Source organism: Fundulus heteroclitus, chromosome 11 (assembly GCF_011125445.2).
Source record: "Fundulus heteroclitus isolate FHET01 chromosome 11, MU-UCD_Fhet_4.1, whole genome shotgun sequence".
In the NCBI taxonomy this organism is placed as follows: Eukaryota; Metazoa; Chordata; class Actinopteri; order Cyprinodontiformes; family Fundulidae; genus Fundulus; species Fundulus heteroclitus.
The window spans coordinates 20203535-20223245 of NC_046371.1; the positions used below are offsets into that span (position 1 = coordinate 20203535).

General features: G+C 39.3%; 1 protein-coding gene across 1 annotated transcript; it reads right to left on the reverse strand.

Moving 5' to 3' along the window:
* Positions 1-1161: 1161 nt before the first annotated feature.
* Positions 1162-14148, reverse strand: paxbp1 (PAX3 and PAX7 binding protein 1). Its single transcript, XM_036143082.1, has 18 exons — positions 13707-14148; positions 13411-13533; positions 10064-10264; positions 9606-9827; positions 9410-9510; positions 8518-8741; positions 8097-8286; positions 6467-6590; positions 5495-5597; positions 4751-4866; positions 4435-4634; positions 4194-4341; positions 3977-4098; positions 3804-3880; positions 3658-3724; positions 2507-2653; positions 1996-2150; positions 1162-1841 (listed from the first exon to the last, which is right to left on the reverse strand). Exons 1-18 carry the CDS (start codon positions 13999-14001, stop codon positions 1724-1726), a joined length of 2733 nt encoding a protein of 910 aa, XP_035998975.1. The 5' UTR covers positions 14002-14148; the 3' UTR covers positions 1162-1723.
* Positions 14149-19711: the final 5563 nt, after the last annotated feature.

Genomic DNA, 19711 nt, shown 5'->3' on the forward strand with positions numbered 1-19711 from the left:
TTTTCCACCGTGTGTTTATGTGCTGAGGAGGATGCAGTTAATGCTTTAGTTATATAAAAAACATATATAAGAATACTGAATGCATGTCCCATAAAAAGACAAAATAAAAGTTAACTGGCTCACAAACTGTTTCATTCTTACTATGTCACAGAAAGCCAACTGTATTCTATATATATTTGAATCTTTGACATTGCATTTATGGCCTACTCATCTAGGAAAATATAATATTGCAGTGTTATCCGATTTGATCAGACAACTATTATAGAACATATGTTTTGATAAAATTATACAATATATAATAATGATAATCATTTATTAACAGTTAAATACATTGTATTTGAAACATGTTGCAACCATCACCAAGCAATGTTGCAACTGTCCCTTGGGCCAGGAGTCTGTTGCAACAGACTCAACAGTTTGTTGTTGCAGGACACCGGCCCTTGCCCACCGGAATTAAAGGCCACTGCTATAATCTTTGCCTCAGCAGATCTTTGACCCTCTCCATCAAATTGGAGTCGGTGAAGTTGTGCCAGAAACCTTTCAATGACAAATGTTATGGCCTACACAGTTACAGAGTGCTGTGTCCAAACATATTAATGGAAAATGGAAGGGAAAAGTGTGGTGGAATCAGGCGTACCCCACACAGACATATAGGGCAACAGCTGTCACAACCCTCGTATTAAGCCACTGGCGAACCAGTGACATCAGCGGCAAGTTACCTAGGCTAAGGAGGAAATAGACTGGACTGGTCAGCGGCCAGAAGCAGCACAGCAGGTAAAGTATTGAACTTGACAATGTTTTTCTCAGTTTAAATGTATCTCATGGAGCCACCAACATAATTCACACCAGATGTTGGCAACAACCAAAGTTATTCACATGTATTTACATAATGATAAAGAAAAAACTCAAAGCACATCAGTCTATAAATGAAATGTGTGAAACACTGGAGTGATGCATGGAATAAGTATTAAGTGTTTGTTTTTGTGTTCAGCACTTGTTCCCCGTGGCATTTAAATATTTTTCTTACCTAGTGAATTTGGACTAATTTGCTTTGATAATGAAAATGCACAAAAACGGCAAAACCATTCTTTTGACTTTGCGATATATGCAATATGTCCAGAGCTGCGCTTATATTTTCCATTCAGGACAGGAAGACAGCAATCAATTACAACGTATGTTTTATTCACAGGCAGAAACACAATTAAAACATAACTTACAAACCATCAGAGCATTCTGGGTGTGATGGCGGTGCTTATGGTTTAGGCTGGGGTAAAAAAGAAGTTGCTGAATGTGAGTAACTTCTGCCTTTTACCACAATCAGAATGAATGGGCCTATAGGGCAATTGTTAGCAGCCAAAAACTTAAACAGAGGGGTTAAAAGTTCAGGTAGAATATTTCCAAAATGTAACCATAATGACTCTTTTTTTTTTACTCCTAATAAATTATGGGTTTACATTTCTTTCTTCTTCCAATATGTACTTTCTGAGTAGGGAACATAGGATTTCAGCTTTGTGGCCATGGAGAACACTACACTATACATTATTCACAATATTTACAGAAGAATCCTCTGCTCTCGTCAGTGACTGTACCAAGTGCAGAGTTTAAATTTTTGTATGCAGATGCACATTTTCCAATAATCCTCCTCCATGGGCTTTAAATGCACAGAGCACAACAGAAGGTTGGAAGAATCGCCTCAGGAAGAATCGCCTCAGGTCGTATTCTGTTATTTCACTTCCAAGAGCTGTTTGATGTCTTTGACTCCGTGCTCCTCTGCCACGGCGATGATGTGGTCCAGGGCGTTCACGCGTCCCAACATCTTCACCACTTCTCTTATTTGCTCCCTGGTGGTAGATATGGGATGTATGAAACACATTATAGGAATATGTAAAACACAATACAGCAGGGTAATTAAGTGAAACAACAATGATTGTCTAAAAGCTATTACAACCCAAACTGTCTTCAGTATTGTCTACGGAAGAACGTCGGGGTTCTTACTTAGCGGTACGGCGCTCCACATCGGACGCCCCCACGGTGCTGCGGTGCAGTGTGTTAGCCAGGTGTGTGAGGTAGCGACACAAGGGCTCCAACTGAGGCAAGGTCTGCTGGCCTTTCAGCCCAGAGAACCACTGTGGCGGCAAACACTCCACCACCTGAAAGGACGACGGCAAATAATTTCAGTGTGACTCATTTCACCAAGTCGCACATAACTAAAAAAAAAAAAAAAAAAAATCACTACCTGATTTTGTATGAAAAGCTTTTGTTTTAAATAAAAGGAATCTTTAAAAGTAATTCTGTTTAAGAGGGAAAAAAAGTTAAGTTAGGGGGATTAACTCTACAAGGTATCCTTTTTGAGCAGGAACGACATGTACCACAATCTGGATGTTATTAATGCTTGTTTATACAACACGAAGAAACTCCGCACCAGCTCCTCCCCCTTCACATACTTGGAGACACTTTGAAAGAAATCAAGTTCCGAACTTTCCTATTTTACGTCTGAAAATCTCACCTTCTGGCACTTCTGCACATTCTCCTCTCCTATGTCTGTGCTCTGCAGCGCGGAGAGGATGTATCTGTTCAGAGTGCTGTCCAAAGCCAGATCCTTCAGACAGGAGTAGGATAAGATGCCATCCCACTGAACGATGTTGCCCAGCAGCTACGCGAAGAAAATGCAAAAATAAAGCAGACAGTTATTTAACTTTTTATCCCGCTGTTCTATTGTAAAAGAAAAGTACTTCTTGACGTTTTTGTGCTCTCTGAATAGTTAAAGTAACACTTTGTGCAGCCCAATCCTTACTGCAATCCTTTTCAGAGTTACGATGGATAATTTACGGATTTCAGTTTTATTGGCTTTTTCTGGAGTTTACCGTTTCTGAAACTTTGCATTCTGTTAAATAAAAGCCCTTCAACACTCCATACTTTTACAGACTTAGATTTCTAGATTACTATATTAACAGTTTTACTAACATACTGGACATCTGAGTAAAAATTATTTACATTGAATTCCACAACTGAGGAATTTGAAGTGTTGAACTTGGCATTTGATTTACCAGAGTGGTAGAGAGCTACACAAGCCCTTTTGGCATCTGGACTACCATAGATTTTGCTTTGTTACTAAATCTGTATCCCCTTGATTTTCAAATATGGGCTGTATTATGTTCTACAAAATACAGATTCTTTGAAGCACAGTCGTTTTTTTCTCTCTGATTTTTGGCTTTTGTTGAAAAAAAAAAAAAAAAGGGAGAAAGGGTATAGAAGCTAAAAGTATTGTGAAATTGCTCCTTTCCTGCAGTAAATGTAAATGTTTCTGTGCCCAGTAATTAAAAACAAGGCAAATCAAAGATAATCTTAATTAAAAATACATGTAAAAAGTATATATTTTTTAAATATTCTGATATTATGTACCCTACCGCTTGACCATTAACTAATTAGAGATATTCAATCGACCCTCCGAGACAAGTAATAAAAAAAGTGAATGGAGGATTTTAGATTTGTCTGGAAACTCAATAATAAATTGTACTTTTCTTATACTTATTTGGAAAATGATGCAATCTAATTTTATTATTTTTCTGACTGTAGGAAGTCTAGTGAATTGGTTTTTAACAGCTTGATTTAGGAAAATAAAAAGTGCATACACAGCACCAACAAATGTGTCCATACCTTTATGCAGGACCAGAACTGTCGCTGGTAGAACAGGTAGGCGCCGCTGTTCTTGTTGTCCATCACGCTGAATGACGGAAAATAGAGTTTCTATAAATATCAGATCACTTACTATAAAACCTAGCTTCAAGTGATCTCTGACATACTTTTTAGGGTAAAGCGGAAGGAAGACATCCTCATCCAGAGTCCGTCGGGTCCGTAAGACTATCGTTTTCAAAAGCTCCTAACAACAGAAAAGTTAGTTAGGAATATTTTATAAAACTAAACAGATGTTTTGAATATTTTGCACTGAGGAAATAATTAGCAAAGTGCGCTCTACCTGTGTGTACAGGTTGTCTCCATGCAGCACAGTTGGATAACCTTCAGCGAGTCTGTGGATGAAGCTCACCAGCCTAGCTGTCTGACTGCTTGACAGTGGGTCCCACACTTGCTCCGCCAGCACTACCACAAACACACAAACACATGACAGATATTGTACTTGTTCATCTCAAGAAAAACATTTTAAGCATCCTGTGCTGCAGCCGAGGATTGACTACCTGATAGTTTGGAGAGAAGAACCTTCTCTACTATAGCAGGCAGCAGGCCGATATCCCCGTCTTCTTTGTGAAGCAATTTGTGCTCCTCAAACCCATAAAACAGAAGCGACTCGAACCACAGCATGTACTCAAAGTTTGCACACGGCTCCTACATAGAAAGAACAACAACAATTGAAACCAAGCTCCGAATTAAGCATTGTTGATCGGAAAATGATATTTGGAAAATAAAATGTTTCTTTACCTCGAGAGGATTCCACGTGATGAGCTGCAGACGGACTAAAGGGTTAAAGAGCTTGGGTAAACACAAGCCGATGTAAGCGTCTCTGTAGCAGTCCGGATATTCCTTTCTCCAAGCCTCAAAACGGGTTTTGATGCAGTCAAGAGAATGAAAGTCCTCCACCACATCCTCAAAAACCTTTTTACTTTCCGCTCTGATACGGTCTGGATGGGACACACAATGGCAGGGCTATGGATTTTCTCCAGTCTCTAGCTGGCATTTGAAAACATTCTGAAATATTTATTTCCCCCCACAGTTTTTCAGCAACTTAAAGACGCACCTCTCTCCATGTTGAAAGTGGTGACGTCTGTAGAGGTTTCCTCGTCGTCAGACGACAGGCCTTCTTTATGCTCAGCCCTTTTCCCGTTCTGCTCTCTTGCTTGTCGCCGGCGAGTTCTGGTTGCAGCCAAGAACACAGAGACGGTTAGGTCAACGTTCGGTCTCCCAAACGGCACCAAAATATTTTCTAAAAGTCACAACTTTCAGGGAAGAATTAGAGTGAAACATATTAGAACTGAAAATGACTCTACTTGACCCCCTGAGTGTTTTAACATTATTTAACTGTATTAAATGGATTCCCCACGCCTCACACTTTATGAATAATCAAAAGAAAAAAAATAACTTGCTTATAGGATGTTTGTAACAAAGTATCGCAACCCTACAACTGCAGAGTGTGTAATCTTTATCACACAGAAACATAAAATGCTACACTTTCTGCTCTACCGCTAGTTTCTAAATTTCTATGGCAACTGGGTTTTATCAAATATGAACTGTTGACTATAATTTCCTTGTTTGTGATTATATTCTTCCTTGTCTGAAATTTATGAAACAGTTGAGAAGAACAAAAGAAAGAAAAATCAGATTGCAGTCTTTTTAATAGTCTGACTTGTTATTCTCTGACCAGTGACCCCCTCTACTGTTTTTGGAGAGTATTGCAATCTCACAGTTAAAACCTGCCTCCAACGCTTTCACACCCTCTGGAAGCACAAGCAAAATAGCTGCAGGACGAATAAATCTGCCCAACCTTCGTGCTTCTCTTTCAGCTATCCTCCTCTGCCGACTGTGCTCTTGGTATGCGGCACGGTCTCGACCAAATGAGTCCAGACTGGGCGCCATGACAGCTTTATCTGTAAAAACAGGCTCAATGTTAAAGCCTGAACTGGATAGTGGAAATAAAACAAACTAACTTTTTTCCTATTTTGGGATCTAAGCATATCAACAACATAACCTAAATGTAGAGACGTGTAAATCACTAATGTAAGACCAAAAAAAACTATTTGATCATTTTAACTTATAAAGCATGCTAAAATGTGAACTTTTCAATTCTTCCAGTGAAAGTATACTGCAAAAACAGAACTAGAAGTAAGTAAAATGTTCTTAAAATGAGTGTATTTGTCCTTGATTTGAGCAGATAAATAAGACAATTTGCCAATGGAATAAGATTTTTGCACTTAAAAAAATAGGAACAATTCATCTTCATCATCTTATTTCAAATGCAGTATATTTAATTATCGTATTTTAGGGGTAAAAATACTCATTCCATTGGCAGATAATCCATTTTACCTACCCAAATCAAGGAAAAATACACTAACTTTAAGAACATTTTACTTATTTTTGTGTGCAGAGGATCAATCTATTACAAATGCGTTGTGTAACATTTCTTATAACTTACCGTGCTGCAACCTCGGACATTTTACAGTAAAGAATGTTAACCTGTTAGTCAGAAACAAATGTTTTTGATGTCTTTTTTTGGTGGCCCATTACTTGAGCCAAGTTGAAAGATCCAGCTGCGGAAATCAGCAGCTCAAAAAGCTCTCTTTTTTTTCTTTCCATTCCCATACATGCTCAGTCGCACAAATAGCCACTTAACTTTACTCATAATCCCAAGGGAACTGTAATAGGTGCAACATGGACAAGCACACAAGCATACGCTCAGGTACAGAGAACTAACGAGGCTGTTTCAAATAAATCATAAAAACCTTCAAGATGGACTGACTTGAAAGGCTTGCAAACTCCGACGATTCATCTTTAATATCATCCTGTCTTCTCTGGGCAAGCCGTGCAGCCCGTTGCCTTAGTAACTGGTGCATGGCAGCCTCCAGCTCCAGGACAGCAGGCACCTGAAAGATATGATGCTTTCTGTGACCTCTGGCCCAGCAAAGGTGGGACTCCGAGTCACTGGGGCGTCTTTGCCGGACAATTTCAAAGAAACAGGACGGACAATACACTGCGGGAAAGAAATCCCTGGCATCGTTCATGATTCTGTCTGAAATCCATTAAGTTAAGCTTGAATGTTGCAGACTGAAGTTGAGAGAGGAGTGAAAAGCACAAGAGGTATGTGTGTTTTTTTTTTAAACCAAATACATATAACATACCATTCAGTTACAAACACATACTGAATGAAAAGAACTCAATGGTATAAATAAGACAGAACATGGTTTCTTCTGTGCACCGAGTTGAAATCTGGTGCTGCAAAAATCAAGATGAAATTATTCTGTCTGGACATGCAGGTGGTTGTAAATATATTAGAGATGCACCAGTCAGAATGCTGCGGCAGATCTCTGCTCTCCGGGTTTTTGTAAAGCTTTGACATGCTGATCGGGAATTTGGCAAATTATGATTTCTCTTTAAGAGTTATAATATATGAAGATGTAAAAACAGCATTTCTTTCCCCCAACTTTCATACCCTCAGCAGCCATTAGAGTTTCATTGTGGCGTGTTACAGAACAGTTGCTGTAAAACAGGCCTTTACTTTTACTCAAATAGTTAAAAACTGCCTTTGGCATCCTAAATTAGCCATTAGTGCCAATAGCATAACAACAATTGCCGTCATTATGTGTATTCAACAGAGAATATAGACTCCTACACGAAGATTTCTAAAAGGCTGCAAAACTTACCAAATCAGGCATGTTTCATCTTATTTCTTTAAAAGGTAAAAAAGAAAGAGCTAATTTTTCTGTACTCCTTTTAGCCTTGCTGTTATCTGCGGAAAGTCTGCCTCTCTCTCGCCCTTTAGCAGCCTAAATAAAATGCAGACACATTTTGAGGTGTTGTAGAAAATGCTGATTAGTTTTAAATGGCCTCTTGCAACGTTTGCGCCATCGGACTTAATTTCTGAACACCTTAGACTTTGAATTTGCTTTACTTAGTAACAACATCCACAATGAAGAGTGTTGTTGTAAATGCACCTGACACTTAAGTATGCCAATACGGTGCAATAACCGATCGGAAAAAATTATTGCATTTCTAAGTTTCTGACTGGACAGTTCTATGTCAGGGCCAGATAAGACGAAATCAATTAATCCGGTCAACAGACAGTTTCTCTGTGCATCTCTAAAATATACAAAAATGTATCTTGAGTGCATTAAATATTCTCATTTTATTCTACACATCTGTACTCAGGTTTGGATTTTTTTTTAAAGAAATTGATAAGCAAACATTCCACTGGTGACTATCTTTTGTTCTTTTAGGGGCTCCAACTAGCCTTCAAAACCTGTTTCCCACATTACGTGTGGATTACAATTCATTTTATTAGACTGCATCTGTTTAAGATTCACATAATGTTCCCAATTTACAGACACAAAACAGCAAGCAGCTTATCAGACCGCAGATAAATTCTCCCTTACCTTTTCACTGAAACACTCAAGCAAGTCTCCAACATACCCTCGCATCTCTTGCAAGAATTTATATCGATCTGCATTATCGTTGGAGGAACCCTCAAGCTGCTGGATGGCGCTCTCAGAGGCCGCTAGGTCATCCCTGATCTGTTCGTAGCGGGTGATATTCGCGTTGTGGCCTGCATGCATTTGGACAAGCCTATAGACACATGAAATACAGGGAAAGCGAGTATGGGTTAGTTAGCTGGGGGAAAGAGACACAGTCAAAAAGAGATCCATCTAAACTGTCAGAAGGTGGAGACACATTTTGCCTCTTGGCCATTAGACGCTCAGATAGCTTTGCTGGGTCCTCAGGACCACGGCACACAGAGGGCAGCAGGTGAGGTGAGCACTGATATTAGACGTTGTAGCAAACTACTGCAGAACCTACCTATCCTGCAGGCGTTTCTTTACCAGATCAATGGATACTGGGGTTAGATCACAAATAGGGGCCCCATAGTGGACAGAGCCGTTGTCAGAGAGGCAAGGCATCTTTCCAGGCTGTGGAGCCACTGTACTGTAGGTGAAAGGCATACTATATGAGGAACCATAGGGCTGAGTCTCATAGCTGTTCTGGTAGTAGACTGTGCTGTCCTCTGGCTGGCTGCTTTGAACCTGGCGAACGAAAACAAGCAAAACATACCTTTGATTAATAAAATGACTAAATTCAACCAAAAAAAGTATTAATAGAACAAATAAAATTTGAAAAGTTAAAGAACAGAGTGCCGACACATTTTTCATTCCCATATACCAAACCTTTCCAAGTGTTGAATTCTCAGTTCACTTTTAGCCCAATTTTAAAGTAAATTAATTAATTTACCGCAGCTATTTCTACAAAGGTTAAACTTTATAAAGTACAAAAAAACAAGAAGGAAGCTAATAAAGACAAACAAGAAAAAGTATGAAGTACAGATGGAGGGAGGAAGGGAAGTTGAGAAGAAAAAGTGAAGGAAGGAAGCAAGAGAGACAGAAAGAAAGAAACTGAAGGAGAGAATGAGGAGGAAAGAGTAAATGAAGGATACAATGCAATTACATAAAGGTAAAAAGAAAGAACAAAATTAAAAAATGAAAGAAAATAAAGAAGGAAGCAACAAAAGAATGAAAGACTTTTTTTTTTTTTTTACAAAAAGACTAACTGCAAACACATTTACAAATCAAAATGTACAAAGCCATAAGTTATGTCTTTTAACAGCATCTTCCTCAGATCAAAAATCTAATTCTCCATTTTCAGAGGTCCAACACGGAGTAAGAATATTTCCCAGCATGTTAGAGATGCAACTTACCTGGGGAATGCTGATCCCTTTCCTAATCTGCTCTTGCTCCCAGCGGCTCACCTCCTCATCTTGACCTGTATCCAGTGCTTCGTCATCGCTTCCCTCAATACCTGGGCGCATTACCAGAGGACGCTCATGTCAGCCGATGACAGAATGAGGCAATATAGTTAATGTGCAAAATGAACTCAACGCTTCAGTGCACTACCTATCTCCTCGGCGATCTTCTGCCTCTGACTTTTGTTCTTGACGCCACTAAAGCGGATCCTCTTCTCGTCCTCGTCTTCGTCGTCGCTGCCGTCTCGGTCGTCTCTTGTCAGGTGTTTCTTGGAAGGCTCGGGCTCCACCAGAGGGGCTTCCCCGCCCAGCTCTCTCGCTAGCTGCCGCCGCTTCCTGGCAGCGTGGATAAACGCCGCGTCGGGGATCTCTCCTGAGGTGGAAACACGGGTTTTCGGGTGAGGATTTCTGCACTTCCATTTGTGATTTACAAAAAGTTTTTGCAACATTTGAGGATGTAAGAAAATATCAAAAATTAGCTACATTTCTAGCCCTAAGATTAGCTGTAAAATTTACTTAAAATATGTCAGCTATCTCCATGTGAATCAGCTAAAGTCCAAACTCTGGAAAAAAAATTTCGCAGTGAAGGTTTCTAAACAGGAACAGTACCTGGCTTCAGGCTGGTGAGGGAGGACAGCGTGTTGAACGACGCTCCTACGTTCCTGCCCCTGGACAGCTGACCCCCCTGGGCTTTTGCTTCTTCGTCCTGTTCATCTGCACTCTCCACCTCCATCTCCTCCTCCCCGTGTTCACTGCTCGCCCTGCTGATAACCTCCTCTTTGACAGTGAACACGAGCTGAGGTGGTGCATCTGGTAAAAAACATAAATCAAACGGTCTTTAAAAAAAAAAAAAGCAAACATCTTATGTTTGGATTACACCATAATTATTACTATAGCAACATTTCGTGACCGGCATTCAAACTGAATATTGGAACAATCCATAAGAGCAGAGACAATCTAGAGTGGAACGTAACGGTGGGCGATGTGGTCTTAAAATGTTATCAGGATATTTTATGGTACTATGGTGATAACCATAAAACTGACGATAAACTGTTGGTTACTTCTTTGCCATCTTTTTTTCAGGTAACTGTATGGTTGTGACTGCGTTGCAAAGCAATCATAACCCCACAAAAAAATACTGCTTTAAAGAAAACACCCATTTGTGTCTTCTTTGAGACACAATTTAATGTGTGATTTTTATCACTAAAAAGGCTCAAACTCAAAACATCCAGTTTTTGGAGTTTTCACACATGCTAAATTGGAATAAGTATTAACATGCCCACCCCTACAGCGACATAAGGCTCATTTGTCTGAATAATAGTGGCTTTTCAAAATAACCTCTATTAAACATATTTTCCACTAAGCCCTAATTTCTCCATTTAAAATGTTCTATTTAATTGGTTTGATGTAATATTCTGATCTCAATAGTTCAGTTTTCATTAGCTGTAAGTGGGAAATCCTCATTAACAGAAAGAAAGGCCTGGAAAAAAAAAGTCTGTGTGCAATAACTCTCATATAGCTAATGTGTTTCACTTAGTGGTTTGAGTTACTGAAATAAATGAGCTTTTAAATAATAATCTAATTTACTGAGATGCACTTGTATGTCCATTAGAAATACAGAGCCACCATTTTTTCACCTTGTCGCACGGACAAGAGCCTTAAGAGCGGAGTGGAGCCTTTCTCTAAGATGCACACTTCTGACCAAAACTAGTCCATGCATTTGTTACTTCATGGCTGGACTATTGTAATTCTTTACTATCAGGAAGTCCACAAAATGCAGTTCAAAGCCTTCAGCTGATCCAAAATGCTGCAGCAAGAGTTCTGATGAAAATCAACAAAAGGGATCATATTTCTCCAATTTTAGCTTCCCTTCATTGGCTTCCTGTTAAATCAAGAATAGAATTTAAAATTCTTCTTCTAACGTATAAAGCCCTTAATAATCAAGCTCCATCATATATCAGAGCTCTGATTACCCCGTATGTTCCTAACAGAGCACTTTGCTCTCAGACTGCAGGTCTGCTAGTGGTTCCTAGAATCTCTAAAAGTAGAATGGGAGGCAGATCCTTTAGCTATCAGGCTCCTCTCCTGTGGAACCAACTCCCAGTTTTGGTCCGTGAGGCAGACACCCTGTCTACTTTTAAGACTAAGCTTAAAACTTTCCTTTTTGACAAAGCTTATAACTAGAGTGGCTCATGTTACTCTCAGCTACCTCTATAGTTATAATGCTATAGGCTTAGGCTGCTGGAGGACATCAGGCTCTATTTTTCTCACTCTACTGATTTCTACTGTTCTCCAGTTTTGCATTCCTCGTCGTCATTTCAGCTTTTAACTTTTTGTTCTCTCTCTTTTTTCTTCATAGTAGGTACACCTGGTCTGGCGTTCTGTTAACTGTGACATCATCCAGAGAAGACGGCTCACCCACTATTACCATCTAATGTAGAACAGATTACTGGATCAATGTGTGCTTCTGTGCTTTTTTGTCTCTCTCGTTGTGTCTCTGCTCTGTCTTCTGTAACCCCCAGCCAGTTAAAACTGATAATTGTTCATACTGAGCCTGGTTCTGCTGGAGGTTTTTCGTTCCCTTTAATGCAGAGTTTTTCTTTCCACTGTCACTTCATGCTTGCTCAGTATGAGGGATTGCTGCAAAGCCATGGACAATGCAGACGGACCGACATGCTTCAGCCTTATCGATTCCCTTAATGGTATTTTTAAAGTCGCACTTAATTTTTCAGAGAGACTCCAACCGAAACAACATTGTTTTGCCGATCTTCCCCTCCTTAAGAAACACACACACCTAGGGGACTGGTGGGAGGAGCTAACTTTCTGCTCTCACATGTTCACCTTGCTTACGTTCATCAACGCTAACTGTTGGCAACTATTAAGCCACTTTTCAGACCGCTCGTAACATTTTTTATTTAAAAAATGACAAGAAATGGATCTCGTGATTTCCCCCCCGTGTTGTTTGAGACTTTAGCAACAAGTAAAAGCAACGATCGCTCTGAGTTTTCCGTCTCTTCAACAAACCATCAGCTGTGAGCCCCTCTCGCTTTGAAAGCTCTGACAGGCGGTCAGTCAGTCAGGGTCGCTGCAACAGACTCAGCTTGAAGTCTGTTTCCCACTGAAGCCGAGTCACAGCTAAAAACAATCTTTAACAGGCAATGGTCATTTTTTTTCTCTGAAACTGTTGCACTTAAATAGATCCCTCCCTGTAACTGATTCACACAGCTGTCTTGTCAATGTACATATTTCTCTCACCTACAACATACATTTTATTCAAGGCGTAGTGTTTGAGCCATTTTTATCTTTAAAGTTATTTATATGATGTTTTTATTGCTCTATTTCTATTAAAATAATATTTTGTACTTTTGTTTGCTTTTGTTCCAGGTGTTTAAAAAAATAAACCAGTCAGTAATCATGATTTGTTTTTTTGCCTATTGTTTAATTAAAAAAGTAGCAATAATAGTACCAATAAAATACCGGATTGGTAAGGAGTAATGTTAAGAGTAGTAGTATCGGTAAATCATTAATACCCATCCATATGTATTAATGGTTTTATTTACAAATAAAAAATGAAAGGGTGGGATGAATTGGGGGTACAAAATCGATGAAGATGCAAACTGATTGGGAGCCTGCAGTGATGGGCATTACTTTATTTACAATCTTACTCATAAATGTCTGAATAACTATTACACACCCTCACAGGTCAATATGATGCTCTTACAGTCCATCTAACAGCCTTTACAATAATATATTGGATTCTTCAAACGGGTCCCAAAAATTCTAATATTTCCCATATTTAAGGTTTTGTAACTTTCTTATCATTTGTGTGGCGAGTATCAATGGACAGTTCTCCCTCTACCAGATACTTGATCACTGCAATGTTTAGTAGCTACATACCATGCGGATGTCACCAATTATGATGATGCCGTTGCAAAGGAATAACAAGGGGGACCCACCTGATTTGGTCTCCTGCTTGACACTTCCGGTTTTCTGCAAATCTTCTTTGTATTCTTTCTTCAGCTGCTTTACAATCTTCTTGCTGTGGTTGGGTTTCTTCACTCTGAACACCTCGGATCCCTCTTTTTTTACAATAACCGGACAAACAGGGATCAGAACAGTTCGCAGGAACGACTCCCACAAGTGAACGTGATAAATATGCATATGAATGAACAGTCTAGCTCTTTTTGTGTTGTACGGTTTGACATCGTTGCTTTGGCTAAGTTTAACCGGTTAGCTACATTAGCGCTGTTACCTTCATCATCGTCGTCGAAACTCAGCAAACTGGCCTTGGTGGGAGGAGCCAAAACGGCAACATCTTTGCTCTTCTTTTCCCTCTTCACGGGTCTCACGTTGTTTAGGTTTGCCAGAAAGCCGTTGCTGTAACTGTTCTCCTCGCTGCTCGGAGCTGCGCTGGTCTCAATGAACGGGATTTCCACCACAGGCCCGAATAAAGTGGGCGCCGCAGTCTGTGGCTGGCCTGCCTCCAGCTCATCCTCGTCGGAGTCATTCCTCCGCCGCAAGTTTACTCTTTTCGCCTTTTTGAACATTATGCTTACCCTTTAAGGGAAACCGCGTATAACGTCACGGCAGGACAACACAGACAACGCTTAGAAAATAGAAATATTAAAGCCGCACTGCATGGCGGCCATTTTCTGTCTGAGGTGCTTGTTCTTTTTTTCTTCGTTGTCAATTAAAGCGGAACACGTCTGCTATTGTAAAGATACTGCCACCAAGTGGACAAAACGGTTATAGCCGACTAATACATATTTATACAGATTCCCACAAAATAATAATAATAATACTAATAATACTACTAATAATATTTATTATTATTATTATTATTATTATTATTATTATTATTATTATTATTATTATTATATTTTTAATGGTAGTTGGCAATGACACATCATTTATTTATTTAGCAGTGATACATTCTACATGACATTGCTATTGTGAGTGGTCCCTTTTCAGATTTGAAAGAGAAAATATAGGTATACACTCAAAAAACTGAAAAGGGCAATACATCCTGCTGCTACACACATCCACTACTCATTAATTTAAGTTTTCTGTATATAAAATGTCCTTTTGGTTTGACTGCATTCCTGAGAAATACTTATATTTATAATGTTTATCCTTTGTCTTCTGTTGCTACGAAATTTTGCTCAAATGTACATTGTGAATGTGCAGTTGAGTGGCAATAAAGTCTGTCTAAGTCTTTCTAAATCAAATAACGCACAAAAAAACCTGAATGAATAAAAATCTATTTTAGATCTTCTTTGTCTATATAGCTATTTGGTTAAAACACAAAAAAAACAAAGTTGTTTTTTTTTAAATATTATGATTTATATTCCCTGAGATTTTCATTGAGGCATTTGTATTTTTTTCGGGAAGAGTTTTGTAACTATGTCTGTGAATCATTCAGTCTTAAGTCTGGTTATGTGAATTAGTTTGCACTTGCACATAAAAGGAAGTGCAGCTTCCAGACATTAGAAAACTGTTGGACCTGGCTGATTGTCAGAAAAATTGGCCCAAAAAAAAAAATCTCAGATTAAACGTGATATTGGGTTTATGTGAGATTATTCAGTATGCGATAATCCTGTGTTAATCCTGAGTGTAAAACGTGGTATTTATCCAAAAGTTTGAAAAATCATAATCTAAATTCTTTAACAGAAAACAATTATTGCTACTATTGATAAAATAATATACCCAAATGATTTTTAGCCTGTGTTTTAAATACTGGTATTCATGTTTGTTTACTCTGATTTAGAGTTTGATTCATAAACTTCAAAAAAAGAAAATTAATTAAAAAAAATGAGCAAAAACCTTGTGAATTTTTTAGTAGTGTCCAAAAGCTTATTGATCAAAAATAGTATCACGTTTTGTCATTTAGCTATTTATACAAACAAATCAACAAGATACCTGTTGCTGCTTGTCTGCTCAATAGACATTGTTTGCCCTGCAATGCTGACAGGATGGGGGGAGGCACGCTCAGCTCTTCTACTACATCTTGATAGTGGCAAGGTCTTGCTATTTTCCTCCATAAAAAAAAATGAAATCGGGGACATTTTCAGGAGCAGCTTTTGCTGGGGACAGGTAGTCCAAAACGGGGACTGTCCCCAGAAATCGGGGACTGCTGGTCACCCTGACATCATCATTTCATACCCCAGATTTAGGATACAAAAGGGATCCATCTTCCTCGGGCACTGAGCACGTGTCAATTTGTACCAACCACGCAGGATATTCCATACCTGCTTAGAAACACAACAATTTCAAGTAAATTTTGTACGTTGGATGGAACAGAATGGCAACGCGTGGGTTCAAATTGACTCTGAGTCCCAAATGGCATTAAAGATATGCACATGCACATTTGAGAAGCACGCTTCCAGCTGGGTTTTAATCACAGGTTGTTTTGCTGTGAGGCAACAGTGGTAACAACTACACCCCCATTCAGCCCCAAAGTGAATGATGTTTTGCTTTCTAACCCAGTTGGGTTTCAAAGTACAACATTAAACACAAAGAAAGATAACATGCATATTTGGTCTGATAAACTTTTATTTACAAAGTGTGAATATTGAATATAGCTAGCACCATCTATTCACCCGCATTCTATCCCTGCCTACACGTTTGGGGTCATTCAAAACGTTCAAGCTGTTTGTGAAGAATGTCTCCTTTCTAACCCAAAAAATTTGGTTGGTAGAATTTTTTTTAATGTGCTTTTGATAACGTCAGGTAGGGTAGAACAATGCTCTGGTCTTGTTGCTCAAAAGGTTCAGAGTAATGTGCATACATCGGAGATGTGTTTCTAATTATTGCTGAAAATATTTGAAGCAAACAATAATGACAGAAAAATGTGACAAAAATATTTAGTCCACGCAAAACTAGCATGCTTGGGAAAGCAGCCCCAGTTTGGATGTATTCTGTAACATTTAACTCTTGATCCTGACAGTCTAAAACCAATAAAACGGTCTTAGCCTTGGTCCCAGAAAGAGAAAATAAACCACATGTGTGCAATGATGTTCTTTTGTGTTTGAACAAAACACGCAAACCCATCTAAAAACCACTTGGAGGCGCTGCACCTCCTTGTAAGCAGAAAACAAACTGCGTTTAATTTGTGGCCAAGGTATGCTCATAGTTCACTGAGGTACACTGAGGTATAAATGCTAATGAAATACAATGACATTTCCTGATCCAGGGAATCTAAATCAGGCCAGAATGAATACAGATTACATCAATACTGTCTTCTCAGGTGTTGATCAAATTGTTACCATTGTTTTTAACAAGAAGCTGTTGCCTTGCGACTCTTTCAGGTGAGTATTTGCATACCAGGAAACACAATTTAAGCTTTGTAAGCCATATATCACACATTGTTTACTTGCTCGTGATAGCATGGGGGGGACGTGATCAAAGGAAGCAGAGCCTGCCTGTCTTCTTTAAGGAGTGGCAGGAGCCGTGTTAAATTGCTCCCACTTGGATACTGTAATTGTGAAAGCAGGGGTATAGGAGCCGTGCTTTCTTTTGCATCGCTGAAAGAAACATCAGGGTTGAATAACCATGCTTATTAAATACCCACTCGGTGTCAAGAGGTAACAAAGATAGAAAAGAGAAGAAAAGAGGTGTTCTAATGGAAACACAAGAGGATCATGACATTCACCTTTTACTGAGGGTCTCAGTTGATGCAAGGCTATAAACATTAGCTTGAGCAAAAATAAAGACATAATTGAACACCTTCCAGCATCGCCGTGTCACCCTGTTTATGCTAACTTTTCCGCTTTTACAGGGGTCAACTATTTTAGCATTTTTGATTTGACTCCCACTCATTGCTGCTATTTGTGTGCTTTTCTCTAAATCCCCTCTGCTTGCACAATGCATTATTTCTCCTTTTGCTGAAGAGGAATAACAAGGACACATGCATGATATGCTGGCTGTTGTATGACCTATTCATTACAAAATAAACTGAAGTAAGTGCGGCCACTAATGCTTGAAATTTGTGGGGCTTTTTAGAAATATCTTTACTTCTGAGTATGACCTAAAACATCGATGGACGGACAGACAGATGGAAGGACAGACAGACGTGGAGATGGATTGTTCAGGGGGGATATTCAGTAATAGTTTTCCACTATATAACGCCATGTATGCCTTCAAGTTTACTTTTTGATTTGCTTGATCTGACGTTTTGTGTGCCCCTTGCATGGAAAAAAATGGGAACTGTGGTTCTTGTGAGTGTCTTTGCAGATGCACGGAGGACACATTTAAAAGGTGTCGTTTCAACGCAGGCCCGCCTTCAGGTAGAAGGAATTCCTTCATAACTTCAAAGTTATGTTAAGGGAGTTGTAATTTAAAGCCTGATTAATAATTACCGAAGTTTGAATCTGAGCTGGAGAAAGTTTTCCTACCAGGTATAATGATTGGTAAATAGATAAGTTTTCAAAAGGGTGTGTGATAGAGGGCGGTACTGATAATATTGGAGGTAGTACACCAAAAACAAAATTCAGAATATAATTTTTGACTGTTTGTTAACCTGCAGGCGTGTATCACGGGGTGTGGATACTGACGTTCCAAAATGGTCCTTAGGTGGCTCTAAATACGGCAAAACTATACATAGGCATGTGCAAAGAAATAAATAGATGTGGGAACTCCTTTCCTAAATCAATTCATTCAGGAAATATAGGGGGTGACCGTTGCAACAATAAATGCAGGATCCAAAAAGTTACCAAAACAGGGAGGATCAAGTATGGTCAATAGAAAAAGGAGATGGTGGGCTTAATTACAAGTGGGCCCCAAAGATAAAATTCTGCTTAGAGCTGGGAGTGTGTCAACAGATTCTCTGACCTGAGCTTTGGATCTTCACTGCTCCTCTAGAGTTATCATGGACCCCTCGGCTGCTTCTCTTATCAATGCTCTCCTCGCAGCATGTCTGTTTGGGTGGATAACCAGGCCTTGCTTAGTTTGCAGCTGTGCCATACTCTTTCAGTTTTACTATAAAGGATTAACTGTGCTGTGTAGGATGTTCAGGCTTGGAACATTGTTTTATAACTCAACCATGCCTTAAATGTCTCCACAAACTTTAGTCCTGACCCTTCCAGTGTGTTCCTTCATGATGCGGTTTCTTCACTAACCTATGGCGCCTTCACAACACAACTGTATTTATGCTGAGATTAAATTACATGCAAGGGGATAATTGCTAATAAGGGGACTTCAAAAGACAATTTGTTGTTCCATTTGTTTTTGGAATCTCCGAGAAGGGAGCTCAATACATATGCACGCCCCATATTTCAGATTTCTATCAGTAAAAAAAAAAATTCAAACCTTGTATGAAACCTGGCACTGCCATTGGTGTATCAGTGTGACTAACCCCGTAATTCCACATCCTCCGCTCCTGTACGTGTTCCAGATCGCCTCCGTGAGTCTGTGAAAAGCAAAGCCTGCTACATCCGCGGTTACTCCGTCTAGCTCCGCTCCGAAGTTCCTTGGAGCCCAAGGAGAGCATGTGCGATCATTGTCGTTACAATCAGAATGCAAATCTATTTGGAGAGGATTACCATGTTTCCAATTAAATGTTGAAATGACAAACATGCTTCTTTATTTGGAGCAAAAACAGAGGTTTGCATGCAGTATTTAAATAAAACATATAACTTTATTGTAAATATTTAAAATATATATATATTTTATTTGTTTAACGATTTCTCTTTACACTATTTAACAAACCAGAAGTTATTGGCATTCTTTTCCCTGTTTGCTACAATTGGAGTTGTGGAGCCTGATGGACCGCATTGGAACAGAAAATTGGAGTTGCTCTGTATTTGATGGAGAGCGGGTCCGCTGACAGTGACGTACAGAGTAGTCATGGAGAATGTGCAACGGTTCTCATTAATTAACATCACAATGTAGTAGCTCCGTTGGTCAGACGTGATACGAATGGAGCAAGCACGGCGGGTGTGGAATCTGGGGGTAAGTCTGTCAGGATAATGCACCGCATCACAAAGCTCAAACAATCTCAAACTGGTTTTCACAGTCACTGGTTCTCAAACTACTAGAGAACCTTTGGAAATGTGGATGACTGGGAGATTCACATTGTTAATCAGCAGCAACAATGTGAAGTTATCATGTCATCATGAAGCAAAATATCTTAGGAACTTTTTCTATACCTTGTTGGATCTATACCTCAAAGAATTAAGGTAGTCTGAAGTCAAAAGGGGGTTTGGATCAAGTACAAGCAAGACATACCTAATAGAGTGGCATGTGAATGTATATGTTTCC